At 42.6% G+C, this 24702-nt stretch overlaps 2 protein-coding genes across 2 annotated transcripts; one reads left to right on the forward strand and one right to left on the reverse strand.

Moving 5' to 3' along the window:
• Positions 1-4442: 4442 nt before the first annotated feature.
• Positions 4443-6141, forward strand: ptger4c (prostaglandin E receptor 4 (subtype EP4) c). The gene is made up of 2 exons (XM_062404766.1): positions 4443-5306; positions 5429-6141. Exons 1-2 carry the CDS (start codon positions 4452-4454, stop codon positions 6023-6025), a joined length of 1452 nt encoding a protein of 483 aa, XP_062260750.1. The 5' UTR covers positions 4443-4451; the 3' UTR covers positions 6026-6141.
• Positions 6142-7298: 1157 nt separating this feature from the next.
• LOC133968723 (glial cell line-derived neurotrophic factor) lies at positions 7299-23949 on the reverse strand. The gene is made up of 4 exons (XM_062404908.1): positions 23653-23949; positions 10974-11044; positions 9705-9918; positions 7299-8927 (listed from the first exon to the last, which is right to left on the reverse strand). Exons 1-4 carry the CDS (start codon positions 23771-23773, stop codon positions 8425-8427), a joined length of 909 nt encoding a protein of 302 aa, XP_062260892.1. The 5' UTR covers positions 23774-23949; the 3' UTR covers positions 7299-8424.
• Between the last annotated feature and the right edge of the window lie 753 nt (positions 23950-24702).

The raw sequence follows: 24702 nt of genomic DNA on the forward strand, positions 1-24702 counted from the left end.
GATGTTTTCTATAGGAGAAGAGATGTAGGAATGTAGCCGTAATTTGAACTGAGGGATGGACAACTTCAAAACATAATACTCCTGGCCACAGCTCTCAAACTAAGACATGAAAACACCCAAAACTTAAATAAGGACTCTCCCGGTGCACCTTCCTCTCTTTTGGTCTGCTGCTCTGTTCTTGTGATTCTATACATGGGCTTCCTAACAAGCTCTTAATCCTTCAGGCGCTCACACACTTCAGAGGAGAATCAACAGTTTATATGCAGGCCGAGAGAAGTCCAAGCTTTTTTAAAACACGTGACGTTCTCCTGGGACTTCTCTGCTGTGACTAACTGCAGGTCTGTTAAAACAGCGGTGATGCAAAGCGTGGGCGTCCAAGAGGAGGGTTTCAGTCTTCAGGCAGTCACCACATCCAACCATGGACTGTATAAACATGACTGCTTCCACAATTTAAAGCATAAGAATCTCTATCGTCTCACAGCAACAGTATACATCAAATATCTCAAATCCGCCATGTAAAAGGATGCTACTAACTAAAAAAAATTCTCAAAGATGGTTTCTGTCATTTGAGGTGGTTCTTTACCATGCTAATGTTTGTTCAAGGGCTCATATTTTCTGATAAGTTTGGTCATAATTCTAATCAAACTCTTGGCACAAAAGCAAATAACTGTAATTCCAAAAATGTTTAAACCATAACCATAACGCCTGTGTAAATACTACACAGAAAACATGGTACTGTATGGGTTTGGGATAAGCTTTGCAAACACCTGCCCTTTAATTTTAACTCTGAAGGTCATCGCTGGGATCATTTTCCTCCAGATCACTTGATATCTAATCAAAATAATTGCTTTAATTGCGTGTCATTAGTCAGGCCGGTATAATAAAGCTTGTGACCTGATTACCTGCTGATCAATACCTAACATATATTAATTTCCCTCAAGACCGAAAAATCCATAAATGGTGTTTTGTACATATTAAGCAGTGAGAATCTTGCAAAGCTCCTGTTCCAACCACAGCTAAGGAGGCACTTAAATAGCAGGATGAGACTTATGGCTCAGGCCATTCAATTTGACTCTGGATCCAGTTAAAAGGTCACATCCTGGGATTTCTTACCACTTTCTTCGACATTGCATTACCAAGCCATTTCACCTTTTTCTTCTTTTCCCGGGAAAAATGTGTGGATTTTAATGTAAAATATATTTAAGGTTTTAAGAAATGTGACTCTGTACAATTGCTGCAGATGTAGGAATGTTTGGAGCCCACTAAAAGTGTGTGTATCAGCACACATCAGTATTTCTCCTGACACCACATTCCTACAAGGACACTTGATTAAAGGCTACAAGAAAAGTCCTGTTATATGAATGGAGAGTCCCTAAAGATCAGATTGCTCAATATAGGTGAGAAGAACAATTACAGTCACACAGACACATACGAGAAATCCACATTAAATTTGTATCCACATCCCTATTTGTATTACTATGTGGGTGGCCTTTCAAGAGAGAGAGAGAGAGAGAGAGAGAGAGAGAGAGAGAGAGAGAGAGAGAGAGAGAGAGAGAGAGAGAGAGAGAGAGAGAGAGAGAGAGAGAGAGCGCATTTCTATGTGTCGGCATCAGAGCCACTGACGTCTGAATGCTTATTGTGTTAAAGTGCGTTGGGCAGACTGAGCTGCAAACACACACTTACCCAGGAGGCATCAGTCCACGAGAGGAGGAGAAGAATCTACTTACCCAGACAGAGACGGAGAACCCCTCCCACACACAGTATACAATTAGACAGAGCTTTCCCCCCAAGGTTATGATGAATTCTTTCATATCAACTGAGTAGATTATGCTGCTGTGTGTGTGTGTGTGTGTGTGTGCGTGTGTGCGTGTGTGTGTGTGTGTAGTATAGTAGTGTACAGTTAAGATATATAGTGGCACACCTGTGGCCTATATGAAGACGCTACTCTATATTGTATTGTACTGCTGATTATAGAATGTTAAATAAATTGTGTAAATGTGCCATATGACTTCATGCTATGCTAGTTCATAATCAAATTCAAATGAATGTGTTGTTCATTTGTGTGAAACCATCAGTTCTACACATATCATCACAACAACACAACAACAGACAACATGGAACATACAACCGCCTGACAGCAATCAACTCTCTCTCTCACAACTACACATGTTACAAAGCTACATAAGATATAATAGAAACATGTATCTCTGAGATATCCGTTTTATGCTACTTCATACCTTTCATGAGATGTATTGTGTTTTTAACTCTACTTAATTCATAGTTAACAGGCTACTTAGTTTTTTTCAGATTTATACGACTTACAAGCACAACAAGAGGCCTACATGAAAAAGTTTAACATTATTTGAGTATTTATTAATATCTAATCAACAACAATATTTATTATTACTGTCAAATGTTGAATAAACATGAATGCATTTGTTATAATGATCTAATTTAATATGTGAATTGTCACAGGGAAGTTTTTACAGTGTATTGTTACTTTTAATTGAGTAGCTAAAAGGCTCTTCTTCCACTGTACACCATTAAAAGCTGCAACACATGCTGTGGGTTATACTCGAAATAAATCCCCAAGGAGAATTTCAACTGGACACTTTATTGTTCATTCCGTGACTCATCTTCACAATACACTCAGAAAAAAATCAATGCTGTCGGGACTCCTGAGGCGCAGGCAGCAGATACAGGTATGATGTTATTTTTTTTTTATTTCATCTGTGCTTTCAGTTTGTGCGTAATCAGCACCACCTTAACTCAGAAGGCACAGAATCTGTCAGAGATTAAAGTGGAGTTTAAACAATCTTCAAAACAAAATCATGCCTCTGTTAAATTTCTTCTAACAATTCCTGAATTATTGATTAAGAATACTCATTAAATTATATCAGCTTCATTGACCGGAAGACACATGAAAGGAACTCTATTGGAAATTAAAAAAAGAAATGGAAAGGCATCATGAGACCAAGAGAGGTGTAGAGCTTATGAAAAAAATGTATATATGAGGTGAGAGAAAAGGATGAATGAAGCAACAGAGGTGTAGATGGTTATGATGAGGCTCATTTCACACTTCATTGAACTTAGACTCACACAAAAAGAACACTCCCAGTTTGTTTAAATATCTTTCTGGTTGTTAATTTCGTTCAACTTCTTGGACATTAACCGATCAATTCCTGTTTTGCTCCGCTGTTCCACTGCCACAGTTAGTTAGGGATGACATGTGAATGCAGGGTTTATAGCAGCAGTGTCCTCTGCCTCTGTTCATGGTGCTGATTGTGGTGAAGGTGTTGACCTTGGTGCTGAAGTTGTGACACGATGTGTGACATGAATCCCATGGTTTTGCTTTTAATGCTGTGTCACATAAGGTTCCGGAAACTGATTTTATTTCTATCTGATCAACTTTTCCATGTTATGATCCACTTAGGATAGGTTACCTTATTTTAATCACCTCTGCCAGTGAAGATATGTTTTCATCTGCACTTTTATTTAGTTAGTTAGCAGGATTAGGCAAAAGCTTCTGTACAGATTACCATGAAACTTGGAGGAAGGGTGCGTTATACGACAGAGAGAAGCCATTGAATTTTGGTGAGGATATTTTTTAACATCCTTTTACATTGTGAGGGTGTTAACATTTGTACAGATATGGATAATGATCTGGGGGCTTATCTTTATTCAGTAACTGATGGTAACCAATATCTATTTAATTTCTATCAAACGATAATTATTCATTGATTTTAATCTAATAAGTTAACAGATCATTACAGTGTAAATGGTGTATGTATATGATCTGATACTTAGGGTAATATTGAAATAAAGTGGCCAAATAGCCTTGGTGGAGGAGTGTCCTTCCTTAGTTCTTATATAAAAAGACATCTTTCCTCTCAGTTGTTAATATGTACTCTCCATATAACTCTATCAATCCAGAATACACTTTGTGGTTATAAATTATGGAAATGTAATGTTGGGCAAATCCAAAGCAACTCTGGGCTCATTATTGTTTGGGGGTTTTGTGCTGAATGATCCCAGATGTTGGAGTTTGGATCTTTGGGTTTAATTGAGCTGTATTTTACCCCCGAGGCTGCGACGTGGCGCGCACTGAGAAGTGTTGAGCATTGACACAGAGGCTACACATACGTGATCCTGGCAAACCTCGGTGACCGCGCTCACAGCCCGCACGTCACCGCCCTGACATCAGCACGCCGCTTAAAAACCCCACAGCACCGTGCGGTGTAAACACAAGTTGCAGACACACCTTCATGTGGGCGCAGCGAGGCACAGAGACGCTTCTGGCAACAAGAGAAGGACAAGATTCACTCCAGTGCGGATCACTTTAGGATTGTTTTCATGGTGGTTCAGTTTGTGTCACTGGGCATTTCTACAACGCGTTTGCTTTCCTTGTAAAGTTCTTCCACCTTCACCCATTGCGTGTTGTTGATGTAATAATGATCAACGACTCTCTAGCGTTTGGAGAACTGGACGCGAATGTTTCTGAGCCGCTGCAGCCTTCTCTCTCTCTCAGACAAAACCATAGTGCGCTCTGGCTCGATTCCAAGTCTCTGGTCACTTCAGCCACGATGTTCTCAGTGGGGGTGCTGGGGAACCTCATCGCCATAGCCGTGCTGTGCATCTCCAAAAAGGAGCAGAAGGAAACCACTTTCTACACGCTGGTCTGCGGGATGGCCATCACGGACCTGTTGGGCACATGCTTCACCAGCCCGGTTGTGATCGCCACATACGTCGCCAACCGCTGGCCTGGAGGTGCGCTGCTCTGCCACTTCTTCTCCTTCTCCATGCTCTTCTTCGGCTCAGCCGGTATGTCCATCCTGTGTGCCATGGCCGTGGAGCGGTACCTGGCCATAAACCATGCGTATTTCTACTCCCAGCACATAGACCGGACGATGGCGCGTTTTGCGCTCATGGTTGTCTACCTCGCTAACATCGTATTGTGCATTATGCCCAGTTTTGGCTTCGGGCAGCATGTTAGACACTTCCCCGGGACTTGGTGCTTTCTTAACTGGAGGGCGATGGATCCACTGGCAGCCTGCTACTCCTTCCTGTATGGCGGTGTGATGCTGGTGCTGATCGCAGTGACAGTGTTTTGCAACTTGGCGGTGTGCAGGTCGCTGGTGGGGATGAACCAGAGGACGGGGATAGTCCGGACGGAGTCGTGTGATCAGGGAGGTTCACGTCGTCTCTTCCCCCGGCTGCCGTCGGTCACCTCAGCGGCGGAGATCCAAATGTTCGGGCTGCTGATCTTCATGACCATCGTTTTCTTGGTCTGCTCCATCCCTTTAGTGGTGAGAACTATAATCCAACTGTCTTTACGCACGACGTATGTGCCAAACAAGTTTAGTTAATCTTTCGTTTGACATTATAACATAATCTTTTACTTTATCTTTCCTCGTGTTTGACCTGACAGGTGCGAATCTTCGTCAACCAGCTGTTTGACCCTGCCTATATTTCTGCTGGGGGGAAACCTGATTACCGAAGCGACTTGTTGGCGATCCGCTTCGCTTCATTCAACCCCATATTAGACCCCTGGGTTTACATTCTGTGCCGGAAAAACCTGCTGCTGAAGGGCTGCGAGGGGCTGAAGAGGACGGTGGCGCACGTCAGGGATGGTCGCAGAAGCAACATGGGCTGGGTAGAAGGACAACACTCCCCTCCGACTTTAAACAGCAACGACACTAGTTACGCGTCATTACGCACAGCCAGCTACAGGAACGACTTGGAGCACCAGGCGTCCATCAAGAATCAAACCTTCACAGACTTCGCAATGAGACAAGCGTGGGAGTACGACACCGCCCGGGTTAACTTTCACCCGTTCAGCGTGGAGTCTACCACCATCCTCGGGTGTGATGAGGAAGTAGCGGCTGATCCTCAACAGGAGGTGGCGGCCAAGTCTTCTCCAGGACGCAGCTCGACACAGCCGCTCTCTGGGCAAGTCATGAGAGTGGACATTGTCACGTGCACATTCAGCACACCGAGCTCCTGTCAGTCACAGAAGTGTTTCTGATGGACATTTGTCAACACATGTTTAGAAATATTTAAAAGTCTGCCAGCTTCTCTGTCTCCACAGCAAAGTGGTTCGTATTCATTTAACTGAGAAATATCAATGCTCCGTGATAAACTCTAAACTACACATCTATTGTATGAATTAATGCTGCAGAAAGGTCTGTGCATTTCATTTGAATGTTTTAAAGGAACATTTAACACAGCTTATTGTGCAGGATGACAAATCTAGTTTTATATTTCTAGAAACAATCGTTGTTCACATGAGGCCCAGGAAACCGCAAGATTCCGCCTCAACTTATCTTGTGTCATTATGTTCACAGCTAACTTAGTAGATATCAAAAGTGGCACAGAATCCCTGGTAGTTGTAGAAATATCTGATATGTAATTTCTACTGAAAGTCCACAGTCACCATTAGATGAAGCCTGTGGTGACCATTTCCAGCCATGGAAATTAATGCTCAGTATAATCATCATACCCTGTGGGTACAAATGTGTGACTCTACTAAGAGTTTGATACACAGTATACTTCATATGTGCCATTTGGAAAACATGTTTTTTCCGGATGTGTGGTCGTTACACTGAATCTCATACTTTTTTAAAATGCTGCTAATTTGCTCGATGCCATTCCACAGTGTTGCATGATGCAGGGACAACTGAATGTAGACCTCCTGAAAGTCAAATTTTGATTTATATTGTCCATTTCCATATGAAGTTTTGATATGTGCACTTGTAAACAGCCAAATTAAACACATCCGTTTTTTTTAAATAACTAAAATATGTATTTATACATATATAGATTTATTGTTGGTTTAATTGATGGTGTTTAGGTGATTGCTGGATTTGTTGGTGGGTCTGTGCAAAGAATAAAGTGACACTAAAGACATAACCTGCTCTGTTGGTTGGAGATGAATGATCTGTTTTGAACCTGTTTGACAGACAGGTGGCGAGAGCCCCACTCACTCCACTTCAGACGTGTGACCGCAGGAGCAAATTTGACTTATTACGCCAAAAGGTGGCGCTATAACACAAAATGGCTCATGTGATTTGACCGGGTAAAAGAAAAGTAGAGTTGTTGATGCCACAAAAGTCATTGTAGAGGTCAGTTGGAGAAAACACTTTGAATCTGCAATGGGTAAAGTAGCAGTGATAACAAGATGTAAATATAAAAACTTTATTCCTTTGGAGGATAATGCCATACAAAAATAAAGGAAACTTCATATAATAATAATAATAATAATAATAATAATAATAATAATAATAATAATGTGACACAACTGTAAAATGAGAAAGGTTGAGGTACTGTAGTATACATGTTTGACTTGTTTGCTGTACATACATTCTAGATGTGAAGCTGATTTTCTTTTCTATTTCTCTGTGGGAAAAACTATGTTATTATCCAGAAGTAACCACAAAACCTGAGCTCTGCTCTCAAGTATGTGAGATTGTCTTGAGGGGAAATATTCCTTGAGTTTACCACATCGTTTCAATGCAGGTCAATTGGTTTCTGATGTCACACATTAGACAATATCTGCACTTTTGGATACTTTGTCCAGAAACGTAAAGTGTATCCAATCATTAGAATCTAGAATCAGCCACTCAGCTTGGTCTCGAGCGGTGTTTACAAATGTGAAAATCAGCATCTTTAACAGATATGCACGTACTGTCTGTGAGCAGAAGTAACTGTCGACATGAAAATCTGAGGCAATAAATAGATATTTATCTACAATATAGAGTTCATAAAAACAGCTCACATATGAAGCTATAATAAATAAATAATTTATCAGAAATAAATATATTTTACTTTTATACAGTAATACATGAAGATGCATGGCATCCATTTGGCTGAGTTCACCTGAACATAGAAACGGCCCAACGTAATGTCCCCGTCTTTGTGTGGGAAGAAAAGAAATATTGAACTTCTGGCGTCACTGTGAGTTACTGTGAACATCACATCAGTCTTTCCAGTTTATAAACACAGTGTCAGTCCTTTAACTGCGTCCTTTCTCTTTGTCTCTTGAGCTTTGTCTCGCCCATGTTACATCAAAACATGTTCCCATAAAGCATCTCCCCTCTGAGTAATGACTGGTCTGCTGCATCCTGCCAGAACCAGTAACAATTATTCTTTGATGAGACGACTGTAAATCAAGCCTGTGATTCTCTGCTGCCCTCCCCCTCAATCTCTGATTCTGACCTTCGCCCTCTATCATGCAGCTGCACCCACTCCTCCTTATCCTCATCTGGCAATGCACCACAGGAAGCCATAGAGCAGCCATCAGTATTTCCTCTGCTCTGTGAATAGAACAGTGCGCCCCTCTTGCTGCTTCCTACACCCAGGTCTCGACACCTCTCCCGTCAGGTTGGATGACACCGGCTCTCATCAGCCTCTCCCTTGTTTGTGTCTTCAGCCCATACACATGCAGCTGGCAGCAGATAAAGACTGGATGGTCCTCCATGTGGTCTGCGCGTCCATGAAGGAAACTGACTCGTACCGGTCGGGCCGGCAGCAGGGGTGGCTGCTGACTTTGCGCCGGGGCACCGACCCGTTTTCCAGCAGTGCCTTCAGTGCCAGGTCGTAATTTGTTCTTGAGGACTGACAGGAGCCCACACAGAACTTAAAGAGGACAATCTCATCCGAGTCAAACCCGAGGCCCAGGTCCCGAACCTTCATCTCTTTCTTCTCCACCCGGCAGTCCCTGCTGCTCTGCTTTGGCCGCCTGTTTTTACCTCTGCCCTTTTTATCTCTTTTCCCCGTCTCTTCCACTTCCTCCTTGTCTTTCCTCTTCCTCTTCTTCTTTTTCTTCTGCGATCCTGTGGGTTGAGGCTCTGTGGGGTCAGAGGAGCGTGGAGAACGCCCCGCCCAACGACTACTGGGATGGTCATCCACCTCATCTATTACAAATGGGTCTGGAACAGAGAGGAAATAGAAATGGTAAACAGAGAGTTGGCATGAAAGCATTTATTCAATAATAATAAAAAGCAATGAGACATCTAGTTTTATATTTCAAGTAACAAGTGATGTTCACATGAGGCCCAGGAAACCGCAGGATTCCACCTCAACTTAACTTGTATCATAATGTTCACAGTTAACTTAGTTGATATCAAAAGTGGCATAGAATCACTGGTAGTTGTAAAAAAGATCTGATTTGTAACTTCTACTGAAAGTCCACAGTCACCATTAGATAAAGCCTGTGGTGACCATTTCCAGCCATGGAAATGAATGCTCAGTATAATCATCATACCCTGTGGGTACAAATGTGTGACTCTACTAAGAGTTTGATACACAGTATGACTTCATATGTGCCATTTGGAAAACATGTTTTTTCCTGGTGTGTGGTCGTTACACATAACGACCACACGTCATGGTCGTTACATATAAAGATACGGTGTTAAAGACACAGTTTTTAGGAGCAGGATGGAGGCATTTATATGTATTCTTCTGTTTGAAGAATCAGTCACCATTCACTTCAATTGTATTGGATTTGGCTGCAACGTAGTTTAGCCCTGAAACTCCAAAAGTCTTTTGTGGACTCAAACACTTCACCACCTCTCCATAACGTGTCGCCTTTTAACTCACATACATATTTAGATGACTGAGATATAGAGCAGATCTCCAGCCACATGCTAATACTGCACAGGGAAGCAGACGTGCTGTAAATGTCGCCTTCAGAAGAGCTTCAGTACCATATAGAGCGTGCCAAGTAGAGTAAGGGTCACTGTCATCTTCCTGCTTGTCGTCCTCCACCACCTCTGGTAATGTCACAGGAGGCTGTCGCTCCTCCTGCCCTCCCAGCAGGCCCACAGCGTGGCCCGAGTCTGATGCCACACTGGCAGCACCAGCTTTCATATGAGCTCCTTCCACTAGAGGCAGCAGAGAGAGGAGCACCCAGAGCAGCACCTACAGGACACAGATGAGAGCGTTTATTTATCTGACTTTCTTCTATGTAAATGTTGGAATAAAATAGCGAATAAGCCAGGGATTTAAAAAAAAGAGGACTATTTCATGCCACTAGGGCATAGAAACCAAAGCAGCAATGATTGATTTCTACATTTTTGCCCAAATGTTTGCTCACTGTTGCTGAACAGGTAGTGTAGCTGAAAACAGCTGCTTACTGTGGCTGATAAATCTGTGAGGCAAACAGTTAACACAATGTAAACTGCAGTTTGGTGCAACTTCCTAAGGCAAAATTATTTAAAACTATTCAGTCCATGTGCATCTTTTAGCAGAGCCAGGCTAACTTTTCCCCCCTGATTTCAGTGTTTATGCTAAGCTAAGCTAACCAGTCGCTGTCAGGAGCTTCATATTTAGCAGACAGATACGACGATGGTATCAAGCTTCTCAACTAACACTCAGCACCACTCAATTTTTGTTGATAATCTGTATTCAATTACTCGATTACTAGCAAAGAGGTACAACGCATTTTAAATAGAAGCAATCGTGGTAATAAAATAAAAAAGTTGACAAAGAGCTTTATAGATAAAGACAATGAGATAACACTTATTAAAAGCACATAAAAACCCATATCCCGGCAAAATTTCGTCAAAAGTGATCTCACTTACACTTCAGCAATGCTTGAGTCAAATAACTCTGCTTTATTTTTCTGCCCTGGATCAAGCTCTGTCTATTGGCTCATAATTTAGCGAAAAGAATCTGTATCAACATGGTTTTAATGGAAGGCTAAAGTCTGATCCTTGTGGGGATGGGTTTCATTAACAATTCAGACTCAGACATAACTCACCACCTGGTTTATGGAGGTCTCTACCGTGGAAATGAAAAATGAGCAGGCTTGCAGTTATTTGCAGTGATGGTGAAATGGATGGCAAATAGGAAGAGTGATGAAAAAAGATGGATAGAGAGTAGAAGAAGCAACAGAAGATAAGAGGAAGAAAAATGCGGAGGAAGAGGAGAGTTTCACGGAGCTCTTTTGGCATCAAGGTGTGTTTCTGACAAACCTTGGCCTTAGCTGACATTACAGAGGTAACCTCCTGTCTATCTTTCCTCCGAGCCCTGCATCTGGTCCCACCTGGAGAGAGAGAGAGAGAGAGAGAGAGAGGGAGAGAGAAAAAGCGAGAGAGGAATGTAAGAACAAGAACAAGCCTTCACTGTGTCAACCCTCTTCCTCCCAGCACTTTGAAAGGACAAACATAAACTAAAAGGCACAACATGCGGGCGATATGAAGTCTATACATTCACAATTGTCCAGATACTGTAAAACAAAAACAAAAAAAACAGCGCCGCGGGCCCCTGAGCACACTGACGGGTCACATAAATCACGTCTTCTATGCCCGAGGACTGTGTTTGTTGCTGCTCCAGTCAAGGACCAGTGTTTTCTGCCAGCCAGTGTGGCCAGTGGTGGCTTGTCGACTCATCGACCATGCAAACAGCCGCAGACCAGCAACAAAAGCCAGCGCCTGCGATAGACTCGTCAAAGGCATTCTTCAAGGTTATTGCAGTGGCTCACGTACAAGCAGGGGGAACCAGGCATAGCGGGAGCACTTCGCGGAGGTCCCAGACAAAAACCACAGAGATGCAGGACAAGTGATAAGAGGTGTCATGGATGCAGATGTTTATATATAGTACGTGCAGGGTGGAGGATTGTTCCGGCTGTCGAGAGCCCACAACGTGAGGTAATCTGGTTCTTTTGTGGCTTCGTCAATGTGAGAATGAGCAATGGGCAGAGTGTCAAAAACATAGGAACCTCATGTCCTGTTCCTCGTATGACCTGCATCAAGTCATTAGTCATCAAGTCATCCTCTGGAAACTAAGAACATTTTGATGAAATAAATCCAGTGGTTGAGATATTTCAGTGTAGACTGAAGTGGAACAACCAACCAATAGAACGACAGGGCCATGCACAAAGATATGCTTCTCGCGTAGCTAAAGATAAAAAACATAAAATCTACTCTCAGTATTTATTCACTGTAACTTTTGTACCAAAAACAATGTCTTACATAGTAGTATCAGAGGGTGGGTCCACTATTTGTTTCTAACATTTCCTTTGATTTCACAGAAAAATGTTCATGTTGAGAGGACTGATATAAATTAGTGTGTATAATTTGGTTCAGATCCAAATAAAACTTTGGCCAGAAAGAACTAACCAATTTGGCTTGGTTTAACTTTAGAGGTCTGCCTTGGTAAAACAAAGAAATTCACCTGAAAAATTACAAGAATTCCATGAAAAATTTGCATACATTTGTGTAACAGATATTTTTTTTGGGGCCAGCTGTTGCGGTCATCGAGAAAAAGATAATTATAATTTCTCAGGGCCCAATAGCTCATCTTCAAAAACTGCTCATGAAAGTGAGAATGACTGCTAATTGTTTATCTTGGAAACAGCAGTTGAAGAAACAGCGCCGCGGCTCATTAGCATCGGTTCTTGAGATGTTGATCATGTCAGAGAATCCTCTGCAGCGGGGACAGTTAGCATGTCAAGTTGCTCAAACAGGTTCTACTTGCCATTTAAGGACATCTCGTCTATAGATTATGTTACATTCATATATTTACATTTTACATCATTCCAATTCTAATATAAATGATGTGCTACATTTTAAAAGACTTAAAATATTGTAGGATGGTAGCAAAACCCCAGACTTTAAAGCTTTCTGATGGTTCAATAGTTAAAGTTAAAACGGTTGTTACTTTGGAGCAGCCTCCTGCAGAGTCTCACATCAGCCCAATTAGTCCGAAAATACCACTTTCCTCTTGTGTTTCTTTTGGAACTTTAACTTTCAGGGTTGTGTTCTGTGTTTTTCTGCCCTTTTTAATTCCCCTCTTCACTTTTCTCTCTCTTGTAAAATACTTTTCACCCATCTTAGTCAAAGGTTAATCGGGGGGAACAACCGTCTGATACCTCCAGCACCTTTGAAACCACATCTGCCCTCTCTAAGAAGCTTTGTACAACCTCGGCAGTGAACTACAGCGATGCTGAGCGCACATAGCATGTGCCGCTCATAGATCTCACTGATATGTAGCGTACCATGTTTATTTAACATTCAAAGCAGCTCTGTCTGCGCTGCGAGATGGAAGACTGACGAAAAGTTCAGGATCACAGGTCGTGATAAGACCTGTTAATTCATTTATGCAATCGTGCATGTTCCAGCTGTGGTGATCCAGACACAGAGGGGTGGGAGAGGGAACAAGAGGACAGGGAGAGACAGACTGAGCAAAATTCAGACAGACAGACGGAGTGCAAGCCACCCGTGCAACCTAAAACCAAACTGTGTCGACTTCTCGCTCTCTCTGACTCGGAGCTGATTTAAGACCTGGTGTGAGGTGGGACGCAGGGTTACAGATCCTCGCCGGCTCTCAGGAGAGGTGCCATTCTGAGTCACTAATACCACAGCTGGGAGTCTTTAGCCCCACTTAGATTAGCGAGCCGGGAGTCTACACATAGGCCCGTCTGCTGGTTCCTTTCACCTCGTACTCTGGACCCGTTTACAGCCCGATGCCTGCAGCCTTTTCAGGGGATGAGGTGCATTGGGGAGCTGAGGTGTGGAGAGAGGATTACAAGAAGGAGGGGGACACTGGTCCTGAGGAGCACCAGACCGACCCAAGCTCACTGATGGTGTGTGTGCGTACAGTTTCAGATCCAATGCCGCATATGTGCACATTTTCAATGCGTGTTTAGAAAGGCGAGGCATGAGATCCTAACTTGTTTGGCTGATTAAAGCCTTTGATTTGTCCATCAGTCTGCACGTCTGCAGCAGAGAGAAGCAGAGGTCTTGTCACCTTCCATTTGCATTGTTGGTCCTCTGCGCTCCAGTGGTTCACATTCAGCTAAGTGAGTAAACCCTCCTGAAGCAGGTTCAGCCCATAGAGCCCAGAGTCAACTACTCTTTCCTTCTGCTTATTCTGCTGCTATAAGCTGTTGCTAATATGTCTTTTATGAGGTAAAGAAACAGAGGCTGCCACTACAGAAGTCAGGTCACTGAATATAACGTGCATTGAATATGCTTGTGCCCTAAAACAGGGACAATATGAGAGTTTAACAATGAAAATATGACATATAACGTCATCATTAGACCACCATGAAGCCAGAACAGAGTAATGCATTTTCGTTAAAATGTTCCTGTTATCAAAAAGACTTAAAGAGTTTTTTAATCCACATGAATCTAATTATAAACTAAAAAGTTCTGTTGCTCATTAATCTTGACTCTAGTGGAATTTACATGTCTTCATGTGGTTAAGCAACATTTGTTTTACATTAAAAGATTAGTTGTTAAACGGGCTCAGTTACTTTGAACAGATGAGAGCAAGAACATTGTAGATAACTGAACTTCACTTCCATGCATCCAATCATCCATCCATCCATCCATCCATCCATCCATCCATCCATCCATCCATCCACACATACATACATACATTCATCCATACAAGCCTTACATTTTTCTCTCAAACTCTTAACGTCATCATCATAACACCACCTTGGCTTCGTAAGACCAAATTAATAATACAATAATTATCTGTGTATTACTTTAAAAGACGTTATTATTGTTATTTTCTTAAAGCAGACACGGAAAAGAACCAGGGCAACATGAATGTGTTTCTGATTAGTGATCTACGTGCCTACTGTATACTATTACACCCTCAGACCTGAGCTGTGCCCGCAGAGCCTCCATAAACCTCTCAACATGTGAAAAAAAAAAAAATCTCCTGTTGTTTCACCTCCCTCTAAAAGCCAAACCTCTCTGATAATGACCACCTATTAGAGACGCACTCTGCTCTCTGCTGTAAGAGCGTGCGTGAAATGTTCTGACCTGGAGCTTTAACCTGTCACTGAGGGGGTGCCTGATTGCAGCGGCGAGGAGGAAACCTGGAGTACAGTAAATCACGGCTGGCTCAATAAAAGACACCTGTGGTGTAAGGGGAGATGCAGGGGAGAGAGGCAGAACACCAGGAGAGCCGTCTGATCACTACCAGACACTCAGAGATCGGTGGAGGTCCACAAAAAACTGAGGCATGATGATGATATCTGCTGTACATGCATGTGCCCCAGAGCTCTGCATATATTCATCCAGAGCGGTGTGAAAATGGGTTTTGTAACTTTGCTTTAATCTGGCTTGTGGTGTTGACAGAGTTTAATACCTTTTCATGATGTCAATGAAGGGGCTTCAGGGTGCAACACCGAGTGCTCACATTCTGACTGGATGACTGTTTTTAATCTAAATCAGGAGTCTAGGAAAAAGGATAAAAATTTGATCTAAAGCTATAAATCAAAAAAGGTAAATAGTTTAAGCAACTTTAACAAACAACTTCAATTGGCTACACACAGATAAAATATATATATTTTTTTTTAAAGTAACAATTGTGAATTTCACATCATGTTCATTTCATTTTTAATAAATGAAATGAGCGTGGGGGGGAGCGTGGCCTAGGGGATAGAGCGGGTGTTCTGCAATTAGAAGGTTGCCGGTTTGAATCCCACTCTTTCCCATCTACATGCCTAAGTGTCCTTGGCAAGATACTGAACCCCTAAAGTGGCCCCTCATAAATGCTGAGTGTTCTAAAAATGTAAGTCGCTTTGGACAAAAGCGTCAGCTAAATGACATGTAATGTAATTAAAGTATTTTTCTCTAAACCAGATATTCTCCACTTTTCCTCAAAACCAATTTCACTCTTCAGCAGTTAGCGTCTTGACTAGGCGGGGCAGCCGCAACGTCAAAGGAAGAAAAAAGCCGGAGGAGGAGCGGTGGAGGGAATGAGATGTGAAAGAATCACATGATAAGAGTTACGGAGAATTAAAAACCTGAGAATGGGTTATTGTCCGGGGACAAATGGAAAAAAGATAATTGAGCGACCGAATGGGGAGAAAAGTCTGAAAGGAGAGACAAGTTAAGCACAGGGAAGAGAGGGAGAGTGCAGAGAGAGAGAGAGAGAGAGAGAGAGAGGGAGAGAGGGAGAGAGAGAGGGCAGACTGAAGCCCGGTCAGCCTGTAATCCCATAATCCCTGGCAGGCAGGCAGGATGTAATTGCTCGTTAGTGCCAGTTTCCACTCTGAGGCCTGTCACTGCTGGAAAACCACAGAGCGCCGCCGAAAATGAGAAACAGATAGCAGGTCCCATGCCTCAGTTCAGATAGGTAGGCAGCCCCCCCAACCCCTCCATTTAAACCCCCAGAAAGTACACACATATGTGCACATACACCGGAGCACATAGCTATTCCCTCTACTGCTCTGAACTCTCATGTACCATTTTCTGCCCCAAAGACACAGAGGTATCGAGCCCTTGTCAAATTCACACATATGTTTGCATACACACACACACAAATGTGCACACACTAGTCAGAAGTGAAGACACCACAGAGCGTGGAGGAGGATGGTCAGGAGATGAGTGAATCTGTATGACCTCAGCCGCCAGGAGGTTTTATCAAGCGACTGACAACAACACGTGAGCCTGTAGGTGTTTGAGATTCTTTCAGGCCAGTATCAGACTGCAAAGCATGAGAGAGAGAATAAAACGTGGTGTTCTGAGAGGACTGATCAGTCAGGAGCAGAGTGACTGACTGTGAACAACATGAGCTGCAGGGCTGGGCACCACCAGGACGGTGGAGACACGTGATACTCACTGACTGTTTAGTGCTGATACAAATACTCGATTGATCTTACATAATCAGATATATAAGATCAATTTATTGCTTCTAAGAAAGAGAGAATATACACGTCATAGTAGATCATAAATATCCATAGAAAAATCATGTACAAAATACAAAAACCTGCATAGTAATAATGTCACATCAATATTAAGATAGCTATAACCATCATAAATATCTGGCTAGTTAAACAGTTAAATTGGTAGTGTTCCTCATCAAGTGTTTGTCATTTTATTTATTGAAATTAACTATCATTTTATGCCATATCAAGTTCTGTATTGCTGGTATGTTTAAATAAACTTGCCCTGGAGTTTAGGAACGAGAGGTAGTTTTTCAATTGTTTGAAACATTTGTTAGATTGAGAAATTAATAATTGAACAATATAACTTGTTCATATTGAATCCAGGGGTTTTGAATAATGTGTAATACTAGATTCAACTAATACCAATATTTAAAGCTGCTCAAAGTATATCATTTTCTATAAACAACTGCTTAAATGATATTTCCAGGCCTAAGAATTATCAACTGTTTCTGCAGTTCCTCTCAGGTCCTCAGAGCATTGGAGCATTCTTTGCTCATGTTTTCGGTTTCAATGCTCCTTAAATGTTTCAGTTTGGTCTCATCACTCCCATTGGACTTCAGTCGACACCTATTTTTATTATTAAACCCACTGCACACAACTTGCTCATCAAAGCTTAAATAGCAGCTAGGGAGCCAAATACTTCCCTCCAAAAAAGGTGAAGACCAAAAACAGAGCAAAAAGGAGAGGACATGTTAAACTTGTGTTCATCAGGTACAAAGAAACAGAAGCAGGCGACTGTCTGCTTACATGTTATCATAAAATCAACTTGATAACATCATGTGTCAGTTATCCTGCAAAAAAGGTAATGGATGCAGCTTTGAGATTCATGTTGAATATCATACTGAATATTTTGCATATCATCAGCATGTGCAGGGTTAACTCTTAGAGACAACAGTACCTATTTAAACCCTTGCCTGTAGGGTCAGACATTACAACCTGGTCCATATTAAAAGAACCTATTAGAGGAAAAACTTATTGGTTTGTTGATGACAAACCTGAGTGATTAGTGATTTACCTCACTGGCCCTGCAGCCTTCTCTCCACACCAAAGAGAAGAACTGCACAGGAACGTGTCTAATGGTGCTTTACTGGGATAAACGAAGCCCATTCAGCAGGGAGCTTTTTGTTTGAAGAGTAACAGTTCTGGATTAACACCGTCACACGTGCGGGTTCAAACTGCCAGAGGTGCTGCAGAGGGTTAGTGCGGGTCATCAAAGTGCTGGGATCAGCAGGTCACAACAAGCAATGCAAAACGCACATTTCCACGGGATATAAAAGTGTCATCCATGACCAGCACATTAACCCCATGCTGCAGCCCTGCTGGCATTATTACGACAGAAGGATTAGAAGAAGGAGCTGCTGGGATCATCTCAACCACCGGGGCCACCTGACTCCACAAAAGGAAACATACTCTCACTGTGAAGAGTTTCTAACCTGATCATGTGTACAGGAATAACTGGAGCCCTCTCTGTCCTGAAACTGCTGATTCATATGCTCAGATGTTCAGACTCTCCCTTGAGGCATCCAGGCTGCAGGTTTCACATATGCCAATCAAATTTTTCCTTTTGTGTTTACATATGTTTGTTCTCCTTGCCAGCCTGCGTGTTTGGTAAAATTGGTATGTAATAGCTGCCAATGTTCTGCCAGGATGTCTGGCTTCCTTCTAATCACGTCACTGTTTTCACCTGTCTGTCAATAGCATTAACAACCTGAAATTATTCCTCAGTAGGTGATAATTTGATTTGCAAGTTTCCGGACGCCAGTTGGGAGATAAATACAATAGTGGAATAAAATAATCCACTAAGAGTTAATTATCAAAGTTCATAGTAATTCATTCATAAACTGTAAAACTTTAAAACTTCTGTTCGATGAATAGTCTGGGTAATACTTTTCTTGTTTACTTCCTTAATTTTGATATTTTAAAAATGTTAAATTTAGCATTAAGATTTGGGAATTGGTTCAAAGCCTCCTGTGGACAGGTGTTGTAAACTAGCATTTATGCTAATACACTGTAAACAATGCATCTGGTTCGTCCAATGACATTGTCATGTCCATGTCCAAATAAAATCAAATCAAATCAAATCAAGTTGTCCTAATTCATAATTTTTTGTTAACCATAGTTTAAAAACTCTGAAACTAAAAAGTGTTTATTTCATGTGATAAAATCTCAGCAAATGATTGCTGGACTCTGATGTTCCTCATTTGCTGGAACATTTTATCACATTTGATTGAACTGTTTTGTTTTTGAGACTCAAAATCTGACTGTTTTATTTAAATCGTACATCAGGATTTATGACCTGTACTGCAGCCAGCCACCAGGTGGTGACTGGGATACTTTGGCTTCACTTTTGGGCAGCTGTCATGTCGTCCGTCTTTGAATACAGTCTATGTTAAAAACACAATTGAAAGAAGCCAAATGTGTGGGGCAGAGCTTTTTTTATATGTTTGTAATGGTCATTGTTTACTGTTTGTTCTGCTGCCCCCAGGTGGCCAAACAAAATCAAGAAGTGCAGCTTTTAAAATGATGGGTGTTGGGTGACTGCTTATGTTGCTGAACTTCTTCTAAGTAATGTTGACATGTTCCCAGGTCTGAGAAATTAAACTGATGAATACAGGGTTATTATTAGAAACTGGAATGGTGGCCAATAAGACTAAGTTGTAATCAAGCATTATTACCCGTTAACACACCATCATCATCATCAGCTTCAGTTACTGCAAAGCAGGGAGAGAGAAGAGTTTTTACATCAGCTGTTACCTCCATGTTGTACAAAGGCCTCTACAGGATTAACTGTGCAGGGTCACTGGGAAGCTTAGTTGTTAGCACTAATTTCCCACAACGCAAAGGACGTATATGTTTCTTATTACCCCATCGGTATATTAGTTGGGACACCATCCTCTCCGGGCCTATCTTTCCCATGAGCCCTGAGATAAAGACAGCCTCCATGATGTGACACATCTGTGTCCTCACCTTCTCGCTCTCCTTCACACGTTCCTCGGTCAGGCAACTTCCCAGTGTCCTTGACCCTAGTAACCCAAAATTCCTGCCTTATTAAGTTGGTTTTAAAAGGAAGCCACACAGAGAGCGGTTGGGTGAGCCTCACCTTAAATGGGAACACATTTTACCAACAGTGTCGGAGCGATGATCAGGGGGCTAGCTTTCACTTTCCGGTGTTTGTGAGGGGGACCGTAAATACGGGTCCGTGAGAAGGACAAAAGAGAAAAGAATGGAGAAGTATAAAGAGGAACCGAGGAATTGAAAACACAAACATACATTCAGTACATACATTATATGCACACAGGACCCGTCACCTTTCATAGAAAGCCACACACACACACACACACACACACACACATAGAAAAATCTCCTTTATCGCTCCCTTAGCCCCCACCTCCACCCTCACGACCTTTTCTTGCTCCCATCTCATGTTGTTATTTCTCCAAATTAAGCCCACGCTGAGCCTGAGAGTAACATTGTGTAAAGTGGCCATCAGTTACACACACACACAAACACAACCTTGTACTTGTATCTTAGTGAGACACTCATTGGCATAATGCATTCTCTTGCCCGTTACCCTAACCTTAACCATCACAACTAACCCTAACATAAATTCTATGTCCTCAAAATAGCTTTTGAAAGTCGCGCCAAAAAGTCCTCACTTTGTAAGGTCAAGTCTCAAAATGTACTCACATATACACACACAGTCACACAGTCACACAGACTTACATTGATTTACTGGAGCATTATTCTAACCTTAACCATGGTTAGCACTTGCCTTAACCTATCCTAAACCTAAGCCAGTCTTAACCGAAGCCTAAACCTAAACCAAACCTCGACCTAACTTTACGAACTTTGTTACGGGGACTTGCTTTTTGTCCCAGTAACGAAGACAAGTTCCCATAATGCAACTTTGTAAACAGATTTAGGTTCCCACAACATAACAGTAATACCTGGGCCGCCTCAACACACACACACTGGTCATTAATAGTGGGTCCCGGGTCTGGGTGAACCAGCGCTTTTCAAAGTGTTTCCATGTCGCCCGCTCCTGCGCCCCAGACAGGCTGGGTTTAATGACCTGGCCTGATAGTTCAAAGCGGCGCTCAGACGCTATGATTAATGAATGTGACCTGCTAATTTCAGAAGAATACAGCTTATTGTATCAAAAAACTCTCCCACAAACACTAGTTAACATTCTTCTGTATTTTTGAAAAGAGCAAGTTGTTTCAAGGAGGGAGATTTGCCGATAAGGACAGGAGTTAGCTTTACGTTTCATCAGTGGCTCCGAACATATTAACTGCTGCTTTGTTCTGAATAATCTCAGCTGTTTGAACTGGAAGAAGCCAAAGTGCTCGACAACAACAACAAAACATTTCAACATCAGACAGAAATCACTCCCCCAGCGCACTCACATCTACACGAGAGAACGTGTGATGAAAGAACCCATCCAACAAATTGAAACTTCTTTCTGTCAGATCATGCCTCCTTCAATTTGCCCCGGAGGAATCACTGTGGGTCGCTGCGTACTTTAAGCACTTCCAGATTGAAGTTGCCCTGTGGCACTCCAGGTTGCATAATCAATCTCTCTCTCTCTCTCTCTCTCTCTCCCTCTCTCGCTGCACTCTCTCCATTAGCGGCGGGACAAAACAAGCAGAGTAACGTTACACACTGAGGCGGGGACACGTCTGAAGACAGCGCTCACTGCACACAGCACACATCCATCTTATTGTGACAGATTTCCACTAATCTGAAAAGACTGTGCTCTGCTTTAATTTCCCCGCCTCGATGCAAAGAGAAAAAACTTTGAGAAGCTGCCACTGCTTGATGATGGTTTGGATAGTTTTAGGCCTTTAGAGCAAATTCCACTTTTTGAATTCTAAAGAAAAAGGATCTATTAATTAGTCCTAAACGCAGCTTTTCAAAGCGTTCCAAATATTTATTGAGCTCCAGAAGATAATGAATCTGTTCCTTGAACCCAGAGATTGTAAGGTGAGATTCAAGATTCAAGATTCAAGATTTTTTATTTGTCAAATGCACAACAATAACATTAAGCAGTCGCTGGCAGTGAAATGCTTGAGTCTCAGGCTCTCTTCTAACAATGCTCAAGTAATTACACACTATACAATAAAATAAGATAAAAATAGTATAAAATAGAATAAAATAGAATATCAAAATAGGAAATAATGTATATATATCTAAATATACATGAACAGCTGAGGAGAAAATAAAACAACAGAATATGCAAATATGTCACAGTGCTAGTTTGGTGGAGTTTGCAGTTCAGAGGAGTTTAAAAGTCTTATGGCCTGATTCAGTACTTATATGTTTCTCGATAAATCTGGACAATAAAAAAATCCTTGGTAGAATTACATTGTCTTAGATTTATGGATTTTCTGGTCCTCAAATTTGTTTCAGATTGTTAAATTAAATAAATAAAACAGGATATTTAAAACATCAGGCTCTGGATTTAAAGGACTCTCTGTGTCAGAGTGTGTTCGCAGCCCCAGTGGCTCATATTTTGATGAGGATGCTTCCATAAATCAGTGGTGGATGATAATTATCATATGAGCATATAATATAATATAACTTGCTTTGTTGTTGTAATGCTGTGTGTTTAATTGGAGTCTCAGTGAGCTTGAGGAGGTGCAAGAAAGAGTTAAACCCATAACAGCAACAAACTGCACGCTAGCTCTCGTAAAGCTGCATGCTAGTTAAAACAAACCAGACCACACAACAGGAGGCTCCTGGTAAAGGGAACGCGCCGGGCCACAGTGCCTGACCCTCGGTGGAGCCGCTGACCTTGTGACCTTTGACTGGAGGAAGTGAAAGGCATGGCAGCGTGACGGGGGAGTGTGAGATGCCTGAAGCGGAGAGCGACACTCTCATGTTCGGCCTGAGAACAAACCGGAGATTTCAAAAGACACAAGCAAAGAAAAACAAGGTTGTTTCACGACATGTTTACGTGTTCACATTTTACAGGCATGTCGTGGGGGATGTGCGACATGTGTCAGGGGATGCCAACGCTTGAGCACAACAGCTTAGGAAAGCAACGAGGAGACAAGAAAACCCCAAAGTAAGATCCAACTCCGAGCAGCCGGGGCCTGCTGTCCTCAGACTGAGCCACTTGACTGTGTGAGTCAGTGGGTCACTGAGTCAGGGAGTAAGTACGAAAGTTCATCTCTGGATGCATGAGTCAGTGATGCATCACTTTGTTTCTACTACATCTCTGAATGGACAAATCCAGATCGTTTGCACAATGAGGGACCAAATCAACCACAAGCTGAAACCGTGAGAGTGTGATGAAGAAAAGAAACCGCGTCTCCGTCACAGAGGTGAGCGACACAGCTTGATCTGAAGCTGAACAGGAACATGTTTGACTTCCGGCACGTCAAAACACCTGAAGCTTAAAGGACTTCATCTGCCCCTGATCCGCTCAGAGGAGGAAAATGGATACAGCTCTGTGTGTGTGCCTGTGTGAGACCAGTACTTTGATATTTAGATTTGCAGCCCATCACAGTGAGGGTCTCACTGGAAGACTTCCTGGCTGCCACTGTTTCCTCCTCAGCCACACACACAGAGTCATTTGATTTACATGTTTCCACCGCTCAGCGTCACCTCCTCACACCTTGTAAACACTTGAGAACACAAATAATAAAACTTCTACTTCATAAAACGCAGAGAACCAACCCACCATTCTCCTCCAGGCTTACATTTCACCGACACTCCCAATAACTACTACATTAAAGCACCTCACTGGATCCAGGTACCAGTGACCCTGGGAGTCAGAGGGACCTGCAGCGGTTGGCAGGTGCGTGCAGGGAGGTTTGGAGCAAAAAAAGAACTCGAACATCAAACGGTGTTGTCAGAGCAAACACGAGAGACAAGAGCGCAGGTCCACAGTACGTCTTCTACATGACCGAGACATTGTTTTAAAAACCACTACAGAGGGAATCTGAGCTGCGCCTTACCAGCTGTCCTGTGAGCAGTGCCCCGCTCCAAGTGCGCACCGGGGAGGGGGGGAGAGACGCTTCTTCCGTGCTGCGGGCAACCCATGTTTGTGGAAATCCATACGCCGCCGCGGTGCGTCATGTTTCACACCTCGCTGTCACAGCAGGTCGCGGGTGTTCAGGGCAGGCCGACTCCTCTGAGGCAGAAGCGAACGCGAAGGATCCATCTATAAGCGCGGGTCCGCTTCAGCAAGAGAGGCGCCTCCTTCTCCCCGTTTTCTCTTTTACGCGGCCAAAAATTCCCTTTTCTCCCTGGCCGGTATCCTGTCCGGGCTCAGCACCTCTGAACAAGAGGAGGAGGAGAGTGAGGAGAGACAGTTAACGTGGGAGCCAGAGTCACAACATCTTAGAAACTCCAGATGTTTAATGATGGAAAGTTAGATTTGACCTTTGGGTGAAATACCCCAACTTTAATTTCTCAATCTTTCTGAAGCGAATGTTCTACAAAAGCTGCTGCACTCCCATGGCTCATTTTCTTTTTACGCACCAGTCACCTCCTGCTTATGTCTCGTTCTAGTAAAGCAAAATAGTCATTGGCGATAGGTGAAATTATCCCAAACGTATTTTTCAGTGGTTTAGATTGCAGGCGGCACAGCTAACCAGTTAAGGGGAAAATAAACTTTACAGCTGACTGGTTTCAAGCACTGCAAAGCCTATACAAAATATAATTATGTGGGAGTTTGTTTGGGGCGACACAAACACTCATGGTATAAGCAAGAGAGAGAGAGACAGAGAGAGAGAGAGAGAGAGAGAGAGAGAGGGGCACAGAGGGAGAGAGACATAGGAGGACAGTCAAACAGACAGAAGCGTAAAAACTGAATGTCCTCAATTTGCTCTGCTCGTGCTGTCTCCCTGCTGACTCACGTCCAACCATGAACCTTAATGAAATGAAGCCAGTTTTTCAGGCACGGCTCTCCTCTCCTTACCTCCAGTAACCTGTTCAGTCTTGCCTCCAAACAGCTCATATAGTTAATGAGCAAATAACACCGCGGGAAATCTCTCACAAAATGT

The sequence above is a fragment of the Platichthys flesus genome, chromosome 14, assembly GCF_949316205.1.
Source record: "Platichthys flesus chromosome 14, fPlaFle2.1, whole genome shotgun sequence".
In the NCBI taxonomy this organism is placed as follows: Eukaryota; Metazoa; Chordata; class Actinopteri; order Pleuronectiformes; family Pleuronectidae; genus Platichthys; species Platichthys flesus.

What these genes read in the sequence shown, in the direction of transcription:
- ptger4c (XM_062404766.1), top strand. Translation starts at nt 4,452, where the DNA reads ATGATCAACGACTCTCTAGCGTTTGGAGAACTGGACGCGAATGTTTCT. An exon ending in TCTGCTCCATCCCTTTAGTG is followed by an intron (nt 5,307 to 5,428) that starts GTGAGAACTATA and finishes TTGACCTGACAG; the next exon opens with GTGCGAATCTTCGTCAACCA.
- LOC133968723 (XM_062404908.1), bottom strand. Translation starts at nt 23,773, where the DNA reads ATGACGCACCGCGGCGGCGTATGGATTTCCACAAACATGGGTTGCCCG. An exon ending in TAATGTCAGCTAAGGCCAAG is followed by an intron (nt 9,919 to 10,973) that starts GTTTGTCAGAAA and finishes TGTGTCCTGTAG; the next exon opens with GTGCTGCTCTGGGTGCTCCT. An exon ending in TACTTGGCACGCTCTATATG is followed by an intron (nt 8,928 to 9,704) that starts GTACTGAAGCTC and finishes TCTCTGTTCCAG; the next exon opens with ACCCATTTGTAATAGATGAG.